At 37.3% G+C, this 24,278-nt stretch overlaps 1 protein-coding gene and 1 long non-coding RNA gene across 5 annotated transcripts in view; one reads left to right on the top strand and one right to left on the bottom strand.

Moving 5' to 3' along the window:
* Nucleotides 1-401: 401 nt before the first annotated feature.
* LOC116755930 lies at nt 402-8,215 on the bottom strand. The gene is made up of 3 exons (XR_004350498.1): nt 7,806-8,215; nt 6,040-6,127; nt 402-448 (listed from the first exon to the last, which is right to left on the bottom strand). It is a non-coding gene; the product is annotated as an uncharacterized LOC116755930 (long non-coding RNA).
* The window catches only part of LOC116755929 (zinc finger protein 782-like), a 58,410-nt gene continuing 40,753 nt past the window's right edge, over nt 6,622-24,278 (top strand). For 2 of the 4 annotated variants that reach the window (XM_032636021.1, XM_032636017.1), the window contains exons 1-4: nt 6,622-6,729; nt 8,305-8,392; nt 8,922-8,972; nt 15,251-15,377. In XM_032636021.1, the coding sequence (XP_032491912.1) occupies nt 8,958-8,972; nt 15,251-15,377 (142 nt within the window). In that variant the 5' untranslated portion in view covers nt 6,622-6,729; nt 8,305-8,392; nt 8,922-8,957. Of the gene's footprint in view, nt 6,730-8,233; nt 8,393-8,921; nt 8,973-15,250; nt 15,378-24,278 lie in introns of all 4 variants that reach the window. The other 2 variants (XM_032636018.1, XM_032636020.1) reach the window with 2 other exon arrangements.

Raw genomic sequence — 24,278 nt, 5'->3', positions numbered from 1 at the left:
AATCCATCTAAGAGACTCACTTCAGAGCTAAAGATACACAAAGATTGGAAGTGAGGGGATGGGAAAAGCTATCTCATGCAAATAGAAATGACAAGAAAGCAGGAGTAGCAATACACATATAAGATAAAGTAGACTTTAAAAAAAAGTCTATTACAAAAGACAAAGAAGAGCATTATATTTTAAATAAATTTATTTATTTATTTGTTTTTATTTTTGGCTGTGTTGGGTCTTCTTTGCTGTATGCGGGCTTTCTCTAGTTGCAGCGAGTGGTGCGCGGGCTTCTCATTGTCGTGGCTTCTCTTGTTGCAGAGCATGGGCTCTAGGCATCTGGGCTTCAGTTGTTGTGACACACGGGCTCTAGAGCGCAGGCTTAGTAGTTGTGGCACCCGGGCTTAGTTGCTCGGCGGCATGTGGAATCTTCCCGGGCCAGGGATCAAACCCGTGTCCTCTGCATTGGCAGGCAGATTCCCAACCACAGCACCACCAGGGAAGCCCAGAAAGGCATTATTTAATGATACAGGGATCAATACAAGAAGAAGTTATAATATTTGTAAACATATGTGCACCTAATATAGGAACACCTAAATATATAAAGCAAATATTAACAGACATAAAAGGGAGAAATTTACAATAATACAATAATAGTAGGGGAATTTAACACCAACTTACATCACTGAAAAGATCATACAGACAGAAATTCAATACAGAAACATTGGCCTTAAATGACATATTAGACCAGTTGGAATTAATAGATATCTACAGGACATTCAATCCCCAATAAAAACATAATACACAATATTTTCAAATGCATGTGGAACATTCTCCAGGATAGATCCCATGATAGGCCACAAAACAAGTCTCAACAAATTAAAGAAGATAGAAATTTTACCAAACATCATTTCTGACTACAACGGTATGAAACTAGAAATCAGTTACAGGATGAAAAGTGGAAAAAACACAAACACATGGAGATTAGACAACATGCTATTAAAAAACCAATGGGTCAACAAACAAAGAGCAAGTCAGAAAATATCTTGAGACAAATGAAAATTAAATGCAACTTTCCAGAAGCAGTTCTAAGAGGGAAGTTTATAGCAATACAGGCTTACCTCAAGAAATAAGAAAAATATCAAATAAACAACCTAAGCTACCATCTAAACAAATTAGAAAAAGAAGAAAAAAGCCCAAAGTCAGGAGAAGGAAGGAAATAATAATGATCATAGCAGAAATAAATAAAACAGAGACAAAAAAATAACAACAACAACAGAAAAGATCAATGAAGCCAAGTGTTGTTTTTTGGTTTTTTAAAAAGCTAAAAAAATAGATAAGCCTTTATCCAATCTCATTAAGAAAATGAGAGGACCCAAATAAACAAAATAAGAAATGAAACCAATATCACAAAAATACAAAAAAAAAATCCTAAGAATACTACAAACAGTTATATGCCAATAAATTGGACAACCTGGAAGAAATGGATAAATTCGTAGAAACATACAATCTTCCAAGACTGAATCAGGAAGAAATAGATAATCTGATCAGACTGATTGCTAGTATTGAAATTAAATCAGTAATCGAAAAACTCCCCAAAAAAACAAAATTCCAGGACAGAACAGCTTCACAGGGGACTTCTACCAAACATAAAAATAAGAGTGAATACCTATCCTTCTCAAACTATTCCAAAAAGTTGAAGAGGGGGCTTCCCTGGTGGTGCAGTGGTTGAGAGTCCACCTGCCGATGCAGGGGACACGGGTTCGTGCCCCAGTCCAGGAAGATCCCACATGCCGAGGAGCGGCTGGACCCATGAGCCATGGCCACTGAGCCTGTGCGTCCGGAGCCTGTGCTCCACAATGGGAGAGGCCACAACAGTGAGAGGCCTGCGTACCACACACACAAAAAAAAAAGTTGTAGAGGAAGGAACATTCCCAAACTCATTCTATGAGGCCACAATTACTCTGACACCAAAACCAGACAAAAAAGAAAATTACAGGTCAATATCATTGATGAACATAGATGCAAAATGAAATATTAGCAAACCAAATTCGACAATACATTAAAAGGATCATACACCATGATCAAGAGGAATTTATTCCAGGGATACAAAGATGGTTCAATATGTGCAGATCAACCAATGTGATACACTATATTAAAAAAAAAGGATCTAAATCGCATGGTCATCTCAATAGATGGAGAAAAAGCATTTGATGAAATTCAACACTCATTCATGATAAACTCTAAACAAATTGGTATAGAGGGAACATATCTCAACATAATAAAGGCCATCTATGACAAGCTCACAGCTAGCATAATACTCAGTGGTGAAAAACTGAAAACTTTTCTTCTAAAATCAGGAATAAGAAGGAATGCCCACTCAACACTTCTATTTAACATAGTGTTGGAAGTCCTAGCCACAGCAATCAGGCAAGAAAAGGTAATAAAAGGTATTCAAATTAGAAGGGAAGAAAACTATCACTATTTGCAGATGACATGATACTATATTTAGAAAGCCCTGAAGTTTCTACCAAAAAAACTACTAGAACTAATAAATAAATTTAGAAAAGTTGCAGGATACAAGATCAATGTACAGAAATCTGTTGCTTTCTGTACGCTAATATTGAACTATCAGGAAGAGAAAGCAAAAAAGCATTCCTATTAACAATTTCATCAAAATGAATAATATATCTTAGGCATAAACTTAACCAAGGAGGTCAAAGACCTAACTCTGGAAACTATAAGACATTAATGAAGGAAACTGAATAGGAAGCAAATAAATGGAAAGATATCCAATATTTGTGGATTAGAAGAATTAATATTGTTAAAATGTCCATACTACCTAAAACAATCTACAGATAAAATATCCATGAAATTTTTCATAGAAGTAGAACAAATAATCCTAAAATAATGCTCCCTGACTTCAGACTTTACTGCCAAGCTACAGTAATCAAAACAGTACAGTACTGGCACAAAACAGACACATAGATCAATGCAACAAAATGGAGTGTTCAGAAATAAACGCATGCACTATGGTCAATTATTCTATGACAAAGGAGGCAAAAATATACAATGGGGAAAAGACAGTCTCTTCAATAAGTGGTGCTGGGAGAACTGGACAGCTACATGTAAATATTGAAATTAGAACATTTTCTCACACCATATACAAAAATAAACCCAAAATTGATTAAAGACCTAAACATAGGACTGGAAATCATAACAATCCTAGAAGAAAACAACAGCAGTATACTCTTTAAGATAAGTCTTAGCAATATATATATATATTTTGATCTGTCTCCTAAAGCAAAGGAAACAAAAGCAAAAATGGGACCTAATCAAACTTAAAGGCTTTTGAACAAAGAAACCATCAACAAAACAAAAAGGCAACCTACTGAATGAGAGAAGGTATTTGCAAATTATATTTCTAATAAAGGGTTAATATAGAGTTCATACAACTCAACATAAAAAGAAAAGCCCTATTTTAAAATGGGCAGAAGACCTGAATAGACATTTTTCCAAAGAAGACACAGATGGCCAACAGGCACATGAAAAGATGCTCAGCATCACTAATAAATGCAAATCAATCACCATAGTACCTCACACCTGTCCAAATAACTATCATCAAAAAGATAACATATAATAAATGTTGGCAAGGATATGGAGATAAGGGAACCCTCATACACTGTTGATGAGAATGTAAATTGGTACAGTAACTATGGAAAACAGTATGGCTGTTCCTCAAAAAAATAAAAACAGAGCTACTATATGATCCAACAATTCTGCTCCTGGATATGTGTCTGAAAAAAAATAAAAACACTAATTTGAAAAGATATGTGCACCCCCATGTTCATAGCAGCGTTATTTACAATAGCCAAGATATGGAAGCAACCTAAGTGTCCACCAACAGATAAATGGATAAAGAAGATGTGGTATATATACAATGGAATACTACTCAGCCATAAAAAAGAATGAAATTTTGCCATTTGCAACAACATGAATGGACCTGGAGGGTATTATGCTTAGTGAAATAAGTCATACAGAGAAAAACAAATACTGTGTGTTTTCACTTATACGTGGAATCTAAAAAAGTAAATGAATGAATATAACAAAACAAAAACAGACTTACAGAGAACTAACTAGTGGTTACTAATGGGAGAGGTGTAGCAGAGGGGCAATGTAGGAGAAGGGGATTAAGACGTACAAACTACTAGGTATAAAATAAATAAGATACAAAGTTGTAATGTATAGCACAGGGAATATAGCCAATATTTTATAACTTTAAATGGAGTGTAATCTATAAAAATATCGAATCACTATGTTGTATACCTGAAACTAATATAATATTGTAAATCAACTATACTTCAATTTTTAAAAAATGATCTTGCTCAGTAGTACAAGCAGAAACTTGGTCGCATATATTTGGGTGGATCCTTAGGGTATTAAACCAGGAGAGATGAATTATGTTTAGATAGGGGCAAATTTATCAATATGCGTATACCCACGATGGACTCAGGAGCAGCCCATGCTGCATTTCATACCAATGAAATATGTATTTCTCTAACGAGATCCTGATAAATACTTTTTAAAACTCTCTAAGTTTTTTTTGACGTGCAGCCATCTTTTGTGGTAACCTGAATACATCTGTGGTGGTGGCTCTTCAATAATGAAGTCTGTGAAATAGAATAGATGGGCACCCTACAAAGATACTTCTTGACATATATACCTATATGAAATTCTGTGTCTCGTGGGCAGAACACACAAGTCATCATAAGAGGGATTCAGATCCTCTTTCTCAGTCCTTGATATATCCTACTTTATAGACAGGAGGCTTCAAGTAAAGGAGAGACTGGGTCCTTTTGACAAAATTTCTCGTAAGTTAGCACAAGTATATACACAAGTATATAACACAAGTATATACAATTAATCATTCCCCAAAAGTCCCTAAGGGAGACCTGTGCCATCTACCAGTTGAATCTCCTTCAAACTGGATCTACAATGTATGGTAGCATCATTGGAAGTTATGGCTACTGCAATTACAGTCTCACTTAGGAGTGATTCTCAAATGTGTAGTGATAAGAAATCTGCCCAGGGGCAAATTTTAAGGAGGTATATTTAGTAGTTCACTTTGTGAAGAAGAGCTGTGTCCTGAGGTTAGATTTATACTGATTCATGTCCAAAGCTCAATGAGTTGACGGGTAGAGGGGGGCTAGACAAGAATAAGACTGGAATAAGATGTCTGGAGGAGACAGATGTGGATGAAGTTCTAGGAATAGGTACTGAATAGGGCTTACAAATGCTTAAGAGAGGATAGGACATTAGAGTGAAGAAAACAAGTGAGGTTTGTGTATTTATAATTTTGGCTTGCTGTGCAGAGCCATGTAATGGCCATTACAATGTTTCTCTTCCTAAGGCCACAGCTCTCATAAGTGTAGCCTTTTCTGCCAGGCTCTGGTAATATTACTTACCCTCACTATAAGCCTGACAGTGATAATGGGTCCCTACCATCATCAGTTACAGGATGCTTCACCAACCCTACCCATGTTTTTGGAGCCCCCGTTTATTAAACTCAAGTGTCCTTTTGTTTCTTGACAATTGACACGTGTTTTTTGAGGTGACCCTGACAACAACCCTGATCATAAACTCCATGGGGATAGGGAATTTAATATCTTTTATCTGATGTTGTTATCCCAGCGTCTAGAATGATGTCTATCGCACAGCAAGTTTTCAATAAATATTTGTTCCATGAACATATGTAGTGACCACTTTCTTTCCGTTAGTGAAATTTATGTTAAAGTCTATTATGATTGATTTAATGTAATATTGATTTAATACAGTTTGACCAGCATTTTTGTGCTGTTATTTGTAATTCATTAAAGAATGACAAAGAATTACGTATGTCAGCAAAAAGCAGGCAAACTTGTTATGTGCACAGAAATCCAAGATCAACGTAATTTAATTAACAAAATTTGTTGAAACAATAATAGAATTCATCTGAAAACAATGTTGAGTCATAAAAACTAACAGCTTCCTTATATATCAATACATCTATACCTGCAGCACTGCCTTGACCTCCAGTAGAACCTCCACACTGGGCTCCAGGGGTGCCAGCACGGGGCTTAGGTGTTAATGGGTCTGTTGGCTGTATAGAAACAGTGTAGAGGTCCCAAGTTGAAAAATTACAAAATTATAATTTTACAGCTATTTAATTTCAATACTAAATACCTCAGTCGTCCTGCCTTTTTTTTTTTTACAAAACCAATTTTCTTACGTAACTCAAAATTTTTTCATACTTTACCTACGTAATGGTAATTTTAACATTTTCAATATCCAATCCATATTCAAGTTTCCCCAACTGTCTCCAAATGACTTATGAAAAAACTGCTGGTTCAATTGGGAGCCAATAGAGGACCACCCTTTGCATCTGGCATTTAAGTTGATATTTAACCCGTTCTTTTCAGGATCCTTGAGAGGCTGGGCAGGACACTTGTAAGACATCTCCCTTCAGCTTTCTAAAATGCGTAAACGCCTAAAGAGTGACCGCAGCAGTGGACGCGGAGGTCTATGGGAAATGTAGTCTTGAATCCTTCTGTTTTACCGCGCGGCACTCTGGGAAGGGGATTCTGGGCTGCTTCTGCGCGTGTGCGGCTGTATCCCCGCCTCCTCTTTCGTCTTCTCTAGACTCCAGGGAAGAGGTTTGGGAAGCTGGGAGTCGGCTCGGAAAGTGAAGGGTACGCACCTGGGGTGAGAGTGCGGGGGCACCAGCTGAGAGGGGTGCATTTGTGCCTAGGGATGGAAGCGGAAAATCTTTGGGACTCCCTCCCACCAACGCCGGTGTATGCGCCCGGGCGGGCCCTCAGCCTGGGGGAGGCCGGTAGGGGGTGACCCCGGCCCTCGGGCTCCCGGGGTACAGGTCGGGCTGGTCCGGTTAAGAGCAGGTGCTCAGTGTAGGCCTGGGTGTGTGGGGACCGTGTGCTCGGGGAAAAAAAGCCCATGTCGGCGGCAGGGGGCAAAGTGAATTTATAGTGCTGACGGTGGCCAGGGGTCTGCGATGAGAGCCCCAGCTCTGGAGCAGAAGGGCCCGGTAAATTACAGGTCTGTCACCTGTAAGCAGGGTTACAGAAGGAACCTGGGTAAGAGGTATTTCATATGAAAATGATACTAATGATGACTGTTTCATGGCGTTGTTTTGAAACTTAGATCTAAGTCATCACTTGTAAAGCATTTAGACTAGTGCCAGATACTGAGCACTGAGTAAGTGACAACTGCTATTATAGTTGGAAGACACTTTATTCTTTTCATTGGACGGCTTTATGTTTTCTCACTACCACTTTAACAAAAACCGAGGCTCAGGTTGGTGGAACGGTGTGGTCAGGTCACAAGCTAGTAGTGAGGGAGTTTAGATTCAAGGGCAGGTGTGCTTTACTTACAGCCTCAGGCTTTGTCTAAATATCACACCTACCTAATACCGACATTGTAGCCTTCACAGCACTTAGCAAAGAGGCCTGTCACTGGTTCCCAGAAGTATAAGGGAAAGTGAATGTAGATGGAATCCTACCATGTGTCAAAATGTATTCTGGGATTTCTAGTGTCTCTTCAGGTCACTTGGGGCAGACAGAGGTCCCTGGCCCCTTCTGCATTGTCAGGCTGTCTGTCTTTTAAGTCTGGTATTATAATGAATTCCAAGAATTAGGTTTTTGCTCCTAAAATGAATTGTTTCTTGGATCCACGACTCAGTTACCTGGAAACAAAGTGACCCTTGTAAAGTAGGAAGCAGGGAGTCTCTGTTAACAGGGAGTCTCTGTTAACAGGAGTCTTACCTGGAAGAGAGCACCCCTATGACCTTAGACCTTGTTCCAGAGCCTCAGAGCAGAGACAGAAGAGCCCAGAAAGGAGCAGATCCTAGATTTGCAAGATCAGAAGCTGTTCTTAATCTCCCTGCTCAGAATGAGCCAGTCTTGGTGATGACCCCATCCATCTCCAGAAGCCACCAGACTATGTGACAGTGGGGGGTTTGGGCCAGCCTTGAGGAGAGCAAGGTGAGCTGAATTGGTCCAGGGGCAGGCTATTCAGGAAAGGCCATTTTGCTGGAGAGCTTGTGAGGGTGAGGTCTGGGGGTAAGGGATAACCAGGCAGAGGGAGGAAATGCTGTCTCCACTCCCCTTAAATGCCCCCCCCCAAAGATGCTGTGTTGCTGTCACGTGTGTCTATCACCACATGTGACACTAGTGATATGCTGACCTCACAGGATCCCAGAATGATGATATGTGAAGGGTTTTCCAAGGTCATCTATTTCTAACTCTCTTGAAATCTTTAAAGACATCGGGCCTGAAAAGTTCAGTGACTTGTCCAGGGAAACCCAGTTTGTGACAGAATCAGGAAAACAGTGCACTTCGCCCTCTCACAGGTAGGTCACCAAAAGGGCCTTTTGACAAATATATCACGGCTGAAACAATTAAAATTTCCTGCCTTAAGGCATCCCATTTCTTTTATTAGGCTTTCTGTAGATTGTATATACCAGCGGGTAAATAATATTAATAAGAAAAATAGATAAATGGTGCATACTGAGTATTGTTCTGCTACGTTAATTTTAATGAAAGTATAGTGTCTTATCCTTTGGTGTATTTAATTCAGCTAATCTTCTGTTGTTTTTATTTACTTGTGTTAGGACACATGCATTATTTTTAAAATGATTGAATAAAGTTTACATTCACTCAGTTAAAAACTGCAGATTTAATCCTCATGGTCATCTCAGAGTCACACAAAGACAGGTGGTGCCACCTGTATGTGATCACTGTAGTGCCTTTTCAAGGCTGAGAGGGCCCTATGCCTATAAGGAAGATGATCCCCAACTGGGGTGCTGAGATCTTGGGGAGTGAATCTAGGAGCTATAAGACAGGTTATGTCTCATGACACCCATCTTTCTGTCCCCTCAGCTGAACCACAGTTCTCTACTCTCCCAAGAGCAGAAAATGAACATACCTCAGGTGAGCTCTTTATTCTTTCCCCATTTTGCATTTTTGTGGATTTATAAGGTTAAGAAGCATCCATGCATTAAATGGAAAAAGAAATAAAAATAGATCAAGTCAATCTTGAGGGATAATATACACTATTTTACTATTAATTGTGATGTTTGCTGTCAGCTTTTGATAGGTTACCTTTGTCAGGGTAAGAAGGTTGCATCCAGGTATCTGTTTGTTAAGATTTCACATTAGTCATGAATGTGCATTAAATTACATTGATTACATTTTGTGTATCTATTGGAGCAAAGCTATAGCTTATTTCCTTTAATCTATAAATACTGTAAACAGTATAATGGATTTTCTAATGTTAACTTAAATCCCTGTGTAGACCCTAATTGCTAATAAGTGTGGTAAGTTGCTTCTTACATATCTTCCTAGGACTTTTTGCTAATACTGTATTTAGGATTTTTATTTTTGTATCCACAACTTGGATTAGACTATGCTTTCTTGTTTCTGTGTCCAATTATGGTATCATGGTCATAGTCTCATAAAAGGAAATGGGACATTTTCCTGCTCCTTTTCTTTAATAATAATTTAGATGAGAAAATTGTGTTACATGTAGATTTTGTTAAACTCACCTATAAATTAGGGCCTTATGAAGACTTTTTGCATGAAGATTTTGATTAATTTATTGGTCATAAGTCTATGATGGATTTGTATGGTTTTTTTTAGTGTAACTTTCCTCATTACGTTTTCATAGAAAATTGTTCATTTTTATTTTTAAATTTTGGCTCTGAAGGGTCTTAGTTGTGACACACTGGATCTTTGTTGTGGCATGCAGGATCTTTAGTTGTGGTATGCGGACTCTTAGTTGTGGCACGCAGAGTCTTAGTTGCAGCATGCATACGGGATCGGATCTAGTTCCCCAACCAGGGATTGAACCTGGGCCCCCTGCATTGGGAGCACAGAGTCTTACCCACTAGACCACCAGTGAAGTCCCTATTTATGTTTTTAAATGTATTTTCATGAGCTTGTTGATAGTATTCTCTTAGGATTTCAAAATCTATGTTATATCAATAATTTCCTTTTTTGATCAACTTTAAAATTTTATTTCAGTATAAAGCTTGCCAATCAGAAAAGGACAAAGTATGTTCTCGTTGGCCCAATCTAAAACTAAGAATTTCTGTGTCTGAGGGTCTTAGTATTCTGTGCTGGCAGAATAGAGTAGAGGAATTGGGAGTAGAGGAACGTGCACTTGCCATGTTTGCGCTTTCTACCTTTGCATACCCACCTGTCAGCACCATTTGTTGACAAGAGTATCCTTTCTCCATTGAATTGCATTGGCATCTCTGAGGGAAATCAACTAGCAACCTATGTTTGGGTCTGTTTCTGGATTCTGTTCACTTCTTTTTTTTATTTTTTAAAAAATTTTATTGAAGTATAGTTGATTTACAATGTTGTGTTAATTTCTGCTGTACAGCAAAGTGACACAGGTAAACATATATATACATTCTTTTTTGTATTTTCATTATGGTTTATCACAGGATATTGAATATAGTACCCTGTGCTATACAGTAGGACCTTGTTATTTATCCATCCTATATATAAAGCTTGCATCTGCTAATCTCAAACTCCCAATCCTTCCGCCCCTCACCCCTCCTCCCCCTTGGCAACCACAAGTCTATTCTCTATACCTATGTGGACTCTGTTAACATCTGATGACCTTAATCCTTTTGCTAATACCACGTTACCTTGATGAATGTCTCTTTATAGTAACTCTTGAAATCAGATAATATGTGTCTTCCAACTTGGTTCTTTTTTAGGAGTGTTTTGGAGATTCTAGGTACTTTGCTTCTCTATAGAAAGTTTTGAAAATTGGCTTGTCTATCTCAGGAAAGCCTGCTGAGATTTTGATTTTGACTGCACTGACTATAGAATCTGTAATATCGATCAATTTGGGGAGAATTAACATCTTGATCAAAATGTCTTCCAATACATTAACACATTATCTCTCGCAATGTGGGGTTTTGAGGGTTTTCATTTTTATTCTTTTGAATCAAAAGGATAGTTTCACTTACAGTTTAAAAGAATAACTCTACATTTTGAAGATAAACCTTAGTGGGGTAGTAGTGAAAGCAGGAACAATATAGGAGGCTATTTCTATAATCCTAGCAATAAATGATGATCATTTAAGGGTATTAGTTGCTTTCAAGTGGTCAGATTCTGAAGGTAATTTAAGGTAGAGCCAACAGTCTAGGAGTGTGTGTTTCTTCTCCACAACCTTACAAATAGAGTGTGCCATCAAACTTTTTGAATTTTTACTAATGTGATTAAAAATGATAACTCAAGTTTAGTTTTACAAGCTTTCCTCTTCTCATGAGTGAGGTGGAACATCTTTTTTGTTTGTAATTCATCTATATTTTTTATTGAACTGTTTATTTCTTACTGTTTTCCTGTTGATGTGCTGATTTTAATTAATATATCCAATATATCTTTATAGCCATTTTTCAGTGATATAAATTGCACAATTTTCCTAGTTTTTCATATTTTTGCCTTGCTCATGTTTTTTAAATTTTTGCCATAAAAGCATTTGTTTTTTGTTTTTAACTGTGGTGAACATTTTTGGCATTTAAAAAAATGTATTGAAATATAGTTGATTTACAATGTTGTGTTAGTTTCAGGTATACAGCAAAGTGATTCAGTTATACAAATGTGTATATATATATATACATATACATATATATATGGTATATATATTCTTTATCAGATTCTTTTCCGTTATAGGTTATTACAAGATATTGAGTATAGCTCCCTGTGCTATACAGTAGGTCCTTGTTGGTTATCTGTTTTATATATTGTGGTATGTATACGTTAATCCCAAATTCCTAATTTATCCCTCCCCCCCTTTGCCATTTGATAACCATAAGATGTTTTTTACGTCTTTGAGTTTATATCTCTTCTGTAAGTAAGTTCATTTGTATCATCTTTTTAGATTACACATATAAGTGATATTATATAATATTTGTCTTTCTTCTTCTTATGATTATCCCTAGGTCCATCCATGTCACTGCAAATGGCATGATTTCATTCTTTTTTGTGGCTGAGTAATATTCCATTGCATATATATAGATATATGTAGATATATACACACCACATCTTTGTCCATTCATTGGTTGATGGAAATTTAGGTTGCTTCCATGTCTTGGCTATTGTAAAATGCTGCAATGAACATTGGGGTGCATGTATCTTTTCGAAGTATGGTTTTCTCCAGATATATGCCCAGGATTGGGATTGCAAGATCATATGGTAGCTCTATTTTTAGTTTTTTAAGGAACCTCCATACTGTTCTCCATAGTGGCTGCACCAATTTACATTCCCACCAACAGTGTAGAAGGGTTCCCTTTTCTCCACACCCTCTCCAGCATTTGTGATTTGTAGATATTTTGATGATAGCTATTCTGACTGGTGTGAGGTGATACCTCATTGTAGTTTTGATTTGCATTTCTATAATAATTAGTGATATTGAGCACCTTTTCATATGCCTGTTAGCCATCTGTATGTCTTCTTTGGAGAAATGTCTGTTTAGGTCTTCTGCCCATTTTTTGATTAGGTTGTTTGGTTTGAGCTGTTTATATATTTTGGAAATTAATCCCTTGTCAGTAGCATCATTTGCAAATATTTTCTCCCAGTCTGTAGGTTGTCTTTTCATTTTGTTCATGGTTTCCTATGCTGTGCGAAAGCTCTTAAGTTTAGTTAGGTCCCATTTATTTATTTTTGTTTTTATTTCCATTACTGTAGGAGACAGATCCAGAAAAATATTGCTGTGATTTATGTCAAAGAGTGTTCTGCCTGTGTTTTCCTCTAGGAGTTTTATAGTATTTGGTCTTACATTTAGATCTTAAATCATTTTATTTTTGTGTATGGTGTTAGAGAATGTTCTAATTTCATTATTTTACATGTAGCTGTCGAATTTTCCCAGCACCACTTGTTAAAGAGACTGTCTTTTCTCCCTTGTATATTCTTGCCTCCTTTGTCATAGATTAGTTGACCATAGGTGTGTGGGTTTATTTCTGGGCTTTCTATCCTGTTCCATTAATCTGTATGTCTGTTTTTGTGCCAGTATCATAGTGTTTTGACGACTGTAGTTTTGTAGTATAGTTTGAAGTCAGAGAGCATGATACCTCCAGCTCAGTTCTTCTTTCTCAAAATTGCTTTGGCTATTCAGGGTCTTTCGAAGGCATTTGATTTTTATGTTGTCAAGTTTAGCAGTTTTTTCTTTTATGCTTCCTGGATTTTTAGTCATAGTTGGGCATTTCCCACTCTGACCTTATAAAAGAATTGCTCTGTATAGTCTTTTAGAGTATGATTTTATTTTTTACAGTTAAATCTCGAATACATTTTAATTTTATCCTGCTCTGTGGTGTGAGATATAGATCAGTCTTTTCCCAGATGGCCATCTAGTTATTCCGATGACATTTGTATCTAGCCATTTCTCACTCATTTAAATGATGTCACCTGTATTCAAATAGGAAATTGACTCTGTTTATCATTTCTCCTACTACACAGTTTCTTCAGTTTAAGCTTGGACGTCTTTCTGGGCTTTCACCAGTGCCCTGTTCCTTTTACCCACTTCTACATTTATATTAGATTGTGGGCAATATTGTTCTATTTTTTTTATCAATACTACCTTACCCTCTATCTTCCAGAATTTGTTCAAAATTCAGGCCTTGTGCTGGGACGTTTCTCTGAATTCCTCTTTTGTCATACTTTTATAGCTATAAAAGCTTTTTATTTTACCTGAATGTGTTTTTGGAGGCAGGGGATGTAAATGTGTGTGTTCAGTTTATTCCCTTGAACTAGAGAAATAATTTTTGCTTGTAATTCTCTCGTCTCTTAATTTCTGGTACTCTAATCTTTCTGTTTTCTCTTTCTACCACTTAGAAATTCTTTCTCAGCCTTCCTGGCCTATCTTTCTACCTGCCTTTTAAATTTTGCTATTCCCTTGAATTTTCTACTTGCTCCTTTTCTTTCCTAAAGTTTCTGCGTCCTTTCTGAACCAGCCCTTTTTCCTTGATGACTTAAGTTACCATCTTAATGACTGTCTTCTAGATCCTTATTTTCATTTTAGATTTCCCTTCTCCGTTCCAGAATCTTGCAGCCAACGATGAAATAAATAATTCCATATGTTCCACGGGTGTTTTGAGTGCAGTTGAACAACATCTGCTCCCTGTGACCCAGCCTCTGATTCTTACTTATTTTTCCAGTCTCTGTATGGCATCAGCATCTACCCACTTGCTTGTGCAGCATCTCTGTGTATTAATTTCCCATTCTTTATCGCTGTTGCTTTGCCTTAGTATAGGTCATCTCTTAAACTGGGTATTTTGTTTTGTCGCTGAAGATATTGTCCACTATTCATATAGAACGGTGGTTCCTAACTAGGGGTGATTTTGCTTCCCAGGAGACATTTGGAAGTATTTGGAGATATTTTTGATTGTCATGATTGGGAATGCTATTGATATCTAATCAGTAGAAAACAGGGATACTGGTAAATATCCTAAAATACACAGGGCAGTCTTCCACAAAAATAGCATTATCTGGTCCAGAGTGTCAGTAGTGCCAAATTGAAGATACCCTGCTATAGAGCAAAGGCAGAGTTAGTCATCTTTTATAGCATTTTGTTTTAAACTCTAAACAGTAAAAATATATCTGGAGAAAACCATGGTTCGAAAGTATACATGCACCCCAGTGTTCATTGCAGCACTGTTTACAATAGCCAAGGCAAGGAAGCAACCTAAATGTCCATCAACAAATGAACTGATAAAGAAGATGTGGTATATATATATATATATATATATATATATATATATATATACACACACACACACACACACACACTGGAATACTATTCAGCCATTAAAAAGAATGAAATAATGCCATTTGCAGCAACATGGATGGAAAGGTGGGGGGGAGGGATAAATTGGGAGTTTAGGATTGACATATACACACTAGTATATTTAAAATAGATAACCAACAAGAACCTACTGTGTAGCACAGGGAACTCTGCTCAATATTCTGTAATAACATAAATGGGAAAGGAATTTGAAAAAGAATAGATATATGTATATGCATAACTGAATCACTTTGCTGTACACCTGAAACTAATACAGCATTGTAAATCAACTATAGTCCACTAAAAAATAAAAATTAAATAAACAGTAAACATAGTAGGAGTTAGTTTTCAAAAGTATTTTCCATGTCCCAATTCTGAACCCTCAGATTGATTAGAAATATGTTGTTAACAGGCATCAGTGTCATTCAAGGACGTGACTGTGGAGTTCACCCAGGAGGAGTGGTGGCAGATGGACTCTGCTCAGAGGACCCTGTACAGAGATGTGATGTTGGAGAACTACAGCCACCTCGTCTCAGTGGGTGAGCAGACCTTACCATGTGACTTCCTCAGGAATGCAAATTCAGTTTTTTCTCTTTTTAAATGTTAATCACTTTTGTTGACGAATATTAAATGGAAAATTTAGCACTTTTCAATGTACAAGTCAATAGGTTTTAAAAGATTATACAGTAGATTACCATCATCAAAATCATGATTTGGAATATTTTCATCATACCCCCAAAATTCCTTGTACCCCTTTGCAGTGAGTCCCCTCCTTTCATTCCTACTTCTCAGACCCCAAGCAATCACTGATCTGTTTTCTATTTCAATAGCTTTTCCTTTTTTTGAATTTTATATAAATGAATTCGTAAAGTATATACTGTGTTTTGTCTGGCTTCTTTCATTTAGCATGATGCTTTTGAGACTCGTGTGTGTGTGTGTGTGTGTGTGTGTATCACAGGTTTATTCTTTTTATCCTTAGTAGAATTCCTTTGTGTGCATATACTGCAGTTTGTTATCCTTTCAGTTCATAGACACATGGGTGTTTTTCCAGTTTGGGGCTGTTATGAAAAAGCTTCTATGAATATTCACATATAAGTCTTTGTGTCAATATCTTTTCATTTCTTGTGTAAATACCTACGAGTGGGCTTACTGGGTCTTCTGTAAGTTTATATGTAACTTATTCAGAAAGTGCCAAATGTTCCCAAGTTTGGTCTACTGTTTTTCATGCCTATAAGCAATGTCTGAGAGTTATCATTGCTCTTTGATTACCAACATTTCTAGTTGCATCTTATTGGATTTTAATTTGCATTTCTCTGGTAATTAACAATGTTGAACTTCTTTTCATGTGCTTTCTAACCATTCATAATCTCCTTTAATGAAGTGTCTCATGAAATCTTTTGCCCATTTTTTTGTATAGTTTTTTGGTTTGTGTCTTATTGTTGAGTTGAAGGAGTTTAGATCTTTATCAGATATATGTTTTGCAAATGTTGTATTTTCTAGCTCTGGCTTGCCTTTTTTTTTTTTTTAACATCTTTATTGGGGTATAATTGCTTTACAATGGTGTGTTAGTTTCTGCTTTATAACAAAGTGAATCAGTTATACATATACATATGTTCCCATATCTCTTCCCTCTTGAGTCTCCCTCCCTCCCACCCTCCCTATCCCACCCCTCCAGGTGGTCACAAAGCACCGAGCTGATATCCCTGTGCCATGCGGCTGCTTCCCACTAGCTATCTACCTTACGTTTGTTAGTGTATATATGTCCATGCCTCTCTCTTGCCCTGTCACAGCTCACCCTTCCCCCTCCCCATATCCTCAAGTCCATTCTCCAGTAGGTCTGTGTCTTTATTCCTGTCTTACCCCTAGGTTCTTCATGACATTTTTTTTTCTTAAATTCCATATATATGTGTTAGCATACAGTATTTGTCTTTCTCTTTCTGACTTACTTCACTCTGTATGACAGACTCTAGGTCTATCCACCTCATTACAAATAGTTCAATTTTGTTTCTTTTTATGGCTGAGTAATATTCCATTGTATATATGTGCCACATCTTTATCCATTCATCCGATGATGGGCACTTAGGTTGTTTCCATCTCCGGGCTATTGTTAATAGAGCTGAAATGAACATTTTGGTACATGACTCTTTTTGAATTATGGTTTTCTCAGGGTATATGCCCAGTAGTGGGATTGCTGGGTCATATGGTAGTTCTACTTGTAGTTTTTTAAGGAACCTCCATACTGTTCTCTATAGTGGCTGAACCAGTTCACATTCCCACCAGCAGTGCAAGAGTGTTCCCTTTTCTCCACACCCTCTCCAGCATTTATTTCTAGATTTTTTGATGATGACCATTCTGACTGGTGTGAGATGATATCTCATTGTAGCTTTGATTTGCATTTCTCTAATGAGTAGTGATGTTGAGCATTCTTTCATGTGTTTGTTGGCAGTCTGTATATCTTCTTTGGAGAAATGTCTATTTAGGTCTTCTGCCCATTTTTGGATTAGGTTGTTTGGGTTTTTTTTATTGAATTGTATGAGCTGTATGTATATTTTGGAAATCAATCCCTTGTCAGTAGCATCATTTGCAAATATTTTCTCCCAGTCTGTAGGTTGCCTTTTCATTTTGTTCATGGTTTCCTATGCTGTGCAAAAGCTCTTAAGTTTAGTTAGGTCCCACTTGTTTATTTTTGTTTTTATTTCCATTACTGTAGGAGACAGATCCAGAAAAATATTGCTGTGGTTTATGTCAAAGAGTGTTCTGCCTGTGTTTTCCTCTAGTATTTTTATAGTATCTTGTCTTATATTTGGATCTTTAATTCATTTTGTTTTTGTATATGGTGTTAGAGAATGTTCTAATTTCATTATTTTACATGTAGCTGTCCAGTTTTCCCAGCACCACTTGTTAAAGGGACTGTCTCCATTGTATATTCTTGCCTCCTTTGTCATAGATTAGTTGACCATAAGTGTGTGGGTTTATTTCTGGGCTTTCTATCCTGTTCCATTAATCTGTATGTCTGTTTTGGGCCAGTACCATACTGTTTTGATGACTGTAGCTTTGTAGTATAGTCTAAAGTCAGGGAGCCTGATTTCCTCAGCTCTGTTTTTCTTTCTCAAGATTGCTTTCTCAAGATTCGGGGTCTTTTGTGTTTCCATACAAATTAAAATGTTTTTTTGTTCTAGTTCTGTGGAAAATGCATTGAGTAGTATCATCATTTTGAAAATATTAATTCTTCCAGTCCAAGAACATGGTATATCTTTCCATCTGTTTATGTCATCTTCAGTTTCTTTCCTCAGCATCTTAGAGTTATCAGAGTACATGTCTTTTGCCTCCTGAGGTAGGTTTATTCCTAGGTACTTTATTCATTTTGATGCAGTGATAAATGGAATAGTTTCCTTAATTTCTTCTGATCTTTCCTTGTTAGTGTATGGAAAGGCAATGGGTTTCTGTGTATTAATTTTGTATCCTGCAACTATACTGAATTCATTGATGAGCTCTAGTAATTTTCTGGTAGCATCTTTAGGATTTTCTATGGATAGTATCATGTCATCTGGAAACAGTGACAATTTTACTTCTTCTTATCTGATTTGGATTCCTTTTATTTCATTTTCTTCTCTGATTGCTGTGGCTAGGACTTCCAAAACTATGTTGAATAAAAGTGGTGAGAGTGGACATCCTTGTCTTGTTGCTGACCTTAGAGGAAATGCTTTCAGATTTTCACCATTGAGTATGACATTAGCTCTGGGCTTGTCATATATGGCCTTTATTATGTTGAGGTAGGTTCCCTCTATGCCTACTTTCTGGAGAGTTTTTATCATAAATGGATGTTGAATTTTATCAGAAGCTCTTTATGCATCTATCGTGATGATCATATGTTTTTTATTCTTCAGTTTGTTGATGTGGTGTATCACACTGATTGATTTATGGATATTGAAAGTCCTTGCATCCCTGGGATAAAGCCCACTTGATCATTATGTATGATTCTTTTAATGTATTGTTGGATTTGGTTTGCTAGACTATGTTGAGAATTTTTGCATCTATGTTGATCAATGATATTGGCTTGTAATTTTCTTTTGTTGAGGTGCCTTTGTTTGGTGTTTGGTATCAGTGTGGTGGTGGCCTCATAGAATGAGTTCGGAAATGTTCCTCCCTCTGCAATTCTTTGGAATAGTTTCAGAAAGATAGGTGTTAACTCTTCTCTAAATGTTTGATAGAATTCACCTGTGAAGCCATCTGGTCCTGGACTTTTTAAATCCAGATTCAATTTCAGTAGTTGTTTGTTCATATTTTGGTCTGTTCATATTTTCTATTTCCCCCTGGTTCAGTCTTGGGAGATTGTACTCTTTAAAGAATTTATCCATTTCTTCTAGGTTGTCCATTTTATTGGTATATTTTATTGTCCATGTTGTTGGCCTGTAGTAGACTCTTATGGTCCTTTGTATTTCTGTGGTGTCAGTTGTAAATTCTCCTTTTTCATTTCTAATTTTATTGATTTTGGCCCTCCTCTTTTTTCTTGATAAGTCTGGGTGAAGGTTTTTCAGTTTTGTTTATCTTTCCAAAGAACCAGCTTTTAGTTTCATTCATCTTTTCTATTGTTTTCTTAGTTTCTCTTTCATTTATTTCTGCTCTGATCTTTATGATTTCTTTCCTTCTAGTAACTTTGGGTTTTGTTTGTTCTTCTTTTTCCAGTTGTTTTAGATATAAGGTTAGGCTGTTTATTTGAGATTTTTCTTCTTTCCTGAGGTAAGCTTGTATTGCTATAAACTTCCTCTTGGAACTGCTTTTGCTACATGCCATGGGTTTTGGATTGTCATGTTTGCATTTTCATTTGTCTCTGGGTATTTTTCGATTTCCTCTTTGATTTCTTTGGTGATCCGTTGGTTGTTTAGTAGCATATTATTTAACCTCCATGTTTTTGTGTTTTTTGCAGTTTTTTTTCTTGTGGTTGATTTCAAATCTCATAGCATTGTGGTCAGAAAAAATGCTTGATGTGTTTTCAGTTTTCTTAACTTTACTGAGGCTTGCTTTGTGGCCCAACATGTGATCTATCCTGGAGAATGTTCCATGTGCACTTAAAAAAAGTATGTATTTTTCTACTTTCTTATGGAATACTCTAAAAATATCAATTAAGTCCATCAGGTCTAATGTGTCATTTAAGGCCTGTGTTTGCTTATTGATTTTTTGTCTGGATGATCTGTCCATTGATGTAAGTGGGGTGTTAAAGTCCCCCACTATTATTGTGTTACAGTCGATTTCTCCTTTTATGGCTGTTAATGTTTGCATTATATATTGAGGTGCTTCTGTGTTGGGTGCATGTATATTTACACTTGTTATATCTTCTTGGATTGATCCCTTGATCATTATGTGGTGTCCTTCTTTGTCTCCTGTAACAGTCTTTATTTAATTTAATTTTTTTTTTTTTTTTTTTGCGGTACGTGGGCCTCTCACTGTTGTGGTCTCTCCCATTGCGGAACACAGGCTCCGGACGCGCAGGCTCAGCGGCCATGGCTCACGGGCCCAGCTGCTCTGCGGCATGTAGGATCTTCCTGGACCAGGGCACGAACCTGTGTCCCCTGCATCGGCAGGCAGACTCTCAACCACTGCGCCATCGGGGAAGCCGATGTCTATTTTGTCAGATATGAGTATTGCTATTCCAGTTTTCTTTTGATTTCCATTTGCATGGAATACCTGTTTCCATCCCCTCACTTTCAGTCTGTATGTGTTTCAAGATCTGAAGTTGGTCTCTTTTAGACAATATACGTATGGGTCTTGTTTTTGTATCTATTAAGCCAGCCTATGTCTTTTGGTCAGAGCACTTAATCTGTTTACATTTAAGGTAATTATTGATATGTACATTCTTATTGCCATTTTGATAATTATTTTGGATTTGTTTTTATAGGTCTTTCTTCTTCCTTTCGTCTTTTCTTTTCTCTCTTGTGTCTTGGATTCCTCTTTCTTTCTCATGTGTACATCTATTATAGATTTTTCATTTGCAGTTACCGTGATGTTTTTATACAGCAGTCTATATATCTATATACATGATTGATTTAAGTTGCTGATCTCTTAATTTCAAGTGCATTTCAAATATCCTGCACTTCTACTCTCTCTCACGATTGCTGGTTTTGATATCATAATTGTGCCGTGGATGATTTCCTACCTTACTGTATGTTTGCTTTCCCATTTTGTAATTTTCTTGTTTCCAGTTGTGGCCTTTTCTGCCTAGAGGAGTTCCTTAGCATTTGTTATAAAGCTGGTTTGGTGCTGTTAAATTCTCTTAGCTTTCATTTGTCTGTAAAGCTTTTGATTTCTCCATCAAATCTGAACGAGATACTTGCTGGGTAGAGTATTCTTGGTTATGGGTTTTTCCCTTTCAGCACTTTAAATACATCATTCTAGTCCCTTTTGGCCTGCAGAGTTTCTGCTGAAAAATCAGCTGCTAGTCTTATGGGGATTCCCTTGTATGTTATTTGTTGCTTTTCCCTTGTTGTTTTTAATATTTTCTCTTTGTCTTTAATTTCTGTCAGTTTAATTACTGTGTGTTTTGGCATTTTCCTCCTTGGGTTTATCTTGTATGGGACTCTGTGCTTCTTGGATATGGGTGATTGTTTCCTTTCCCATGTTAGGGAAGTTTTCACCTATTATCTCTTCAAGTATTTTCTTAGTCCCTTCCTTTCCCTCTTCTCCATCTTGGACCCCTATAATGTGAATGCCAGTGTGTTTGACGTTGTCCCAGAGATCTCTTAAACTCATTGTTTTTCATCCTTTTTTCCTTTTTGTGTTCTGCAGCAGTGATTTCCACCACTCTGTCTTCTAGCTCACTGATTCATTCTTCTACCTCATTTATTCTATTAATTCCTAATTGTGTATTTTTTATTTCAGTTATTATGTTATTCGACTCTCTTTGGTGGTTCTTTATATTTTCTGTTTGCTAAAAATTTCTTATAACGTCTCACTCTGTGTGTCCATTCTTTTCCTACCTTCTGGGATCATCTTTATGATCAGTATTCTGAACTCTTACACAGGTAAATTGGCTATCTCCACTTCACTTAGTTGTTCTTCTGGGATTTTATCTTGTTCCTTCATCTGGGAAATATTCCTTTGCCATCTCATTTTGTTTAAATTAATACTTGTATCTTTATGAATGTAGTAGCTTAGTTACGTTTTCGACCTTGGTTAAGTGGGCCTCTGTAGGGGATGTCCTATGTGTCCCAGCAGTATACTCCCCTCCCATCACCCAAAGGCTGGGACCAGCTCATCCCAGGGTAGGTTCTGACCTGTGTTTTTGGACTCAGTTCTGTAGGCTGCACGATCATAATTTCCTTGCTTCTGGTATCTGCTCCCTGGAAGGTGAGGTTTGTCTAGAACATTGTGTGGGCTTCCTGGCAGGAGCATCTGGTGCCTGCCCACTGATGAGTGGAGCTGGGTCTTGGCCCTCTGGTGGGCAGGACCATGTCAAGGGCTGTGGGCTCAAGAAGTTTTTAGGCAGCCTATCTGCTGATGGATGGGGCTTATTCCCCCCTTGTTGGTTGTTTGGCCTGAGGCATCCCAGCACTGGAGCTTACAGGCTGTTGGGAAGAGCCAGGTCTTGATGCTAAGGACCCAAAATGTCTGCCTCCAGCCAGAGTTCATGTACGTCTCTGCTATGTCTGCCACCAGCTTTTATGACCCCAGAGAGAGCCACAGCCTCCCTAAGAGACCCTCCAAGACCAGCAGATATGTCTGGCCCAGGCTCCTATGGAGTCACTACTTTTGCCTTGGGACCTGGTGTGCACAGGACCTTGTGTGTGCCCTCCAAGAGTGGAGTCTCTGTTTCCCCCAATCCTATTGTGCTCTTGCAGTCAAGCCCTACTGGCCTTCATAGCCAAATGCTCTGTGGGCTCCTCCTCCCGATGCCGGACCCCTAGGCTGGGGAGCCTGGAATGGGGCTCAGAGCTCTCACTCCTGTGGGAGAACTTCTGCTATATAATTATTCTCGTTTGTGGGTCACCCACCTGGGTGACATGGCATTCAATTATATAGTGAGTGTGCCCCTGCTACCGTTTCAAGGTTTCTTCTTTGTCTTTGGATGTAGAATATCTTTTTCTTGTAGATTCCAGTCTTTTTTATCAATGGTTATTCAGCAGTTAGTTGTGATTTTGGTGTGCTGTGCCATTTTATCATATGTGGAGATTCATGTAACCACCACCACAATCCAGATACAGAACTAACTACTCCATCACCACAAGGATTTCTCTCATGCTACCTCTTTATTTTCATATCCATCCCCTCTCCCACACTATGCCTAATCTCTGCCAAATATTAATCTGTTCTTCATCTCTATAATTTTGTAATTTCCAGAATATTATATAAATGGAATCATACAGTATTTGATATATTGAGACTGAGATCTGCCCAAGTTGTAGTGTGTAGATAGTTTATTTCTTGTTTTACTACAATGGTATTCCAGTCTATAAATGAATGTATTATAATTTGTTTAGTCATTCATCTATTAAAGGACATTTTGGTTGTTAATTTTTGGCTATTATAAATAAAGATGCTATGAACATTCATGTTCAGATTTTTGTGTAAAATGAATTATTATTTCTCTGGGATAAATGCCCAGGAGTGTGATTGGAGCTGTATGGTAAGTATGTGTTTTGTTCTTTAAGAGACTGTCAAACTCTGTTATCAAAAAGACCACGAATAACAAATGTTGGCAAGCATATGGAGAAAAGGGGACCTTTGTATGCTATTGGTGGGAATGTAAATTGGTGCAGCTGCATACTAGAAAACAGTATGGAGGCTCCTCTAAAAGCTAAAGATAGAACTACTATATGATCCAGCAGTTCCACTCCTGGGTATATATCCAAAGGAAATCAAAACACTTTAATTCAAAAAGATACATGCACCCCAATGTTCACAGCAGCATTATTTACAACAGCCAAGATATGGAAGCTACCTAAGTGTCCATGAACAAATGAATGGATAAAGATGTGGTATAGATACACAATGGAATATTTACTCAGCCATAAAAAAAGAATGAAATTTTTCTATTTGCAACAACATAGATGGACTTGGAGAGTATTATGCTTAGTGAAATAAGTCAGACAGAGAAAGACAAATACTGTATGATATCACTTACATGTGGAATCTAAAAAATAAGACAAACTAGTGAAGATAACAAAAAAGAAACAGACTCAACAGAGGGAACAAACTAGTGGTTACCAGTGGGGAGAGGGGTAAGACAGGGGTAGGGGATTAAGAGGTACAAACTACTATGTATAAAATAAGCTACAAGGATATATTGTACAACACAGGGAATATAGCCAATATTTTATAATAACTATAAATGGAGTGTAACCTTTAAAAATTGTGAATCACTGTGTTGTACACCTGAAACTTACATAATCTGTAAATCAGCTATACCGTAATATAAAAAAAACAGAAACTGCCCAGAATGGCTG

Source organism: Phocoena sinus, chromosome 6, assembly GCF_008692025.1.
Source record: "Phocoena sinus isolate mPhoSin1 chromosome 6, mPhoSin1.pri, whole genome shotgun sequence".
Taxonomy (NCBI): Eukaryota; Metazoa; Chordata; class Mammalia; order Artiodactyla; family Phocoenidae; genus Phocoena; species Phocoena sinus.
Note: the sequence above shows the minus strand (reverse complement) of the source record. Positions and strands in the feature narration are given on the sequence as shown.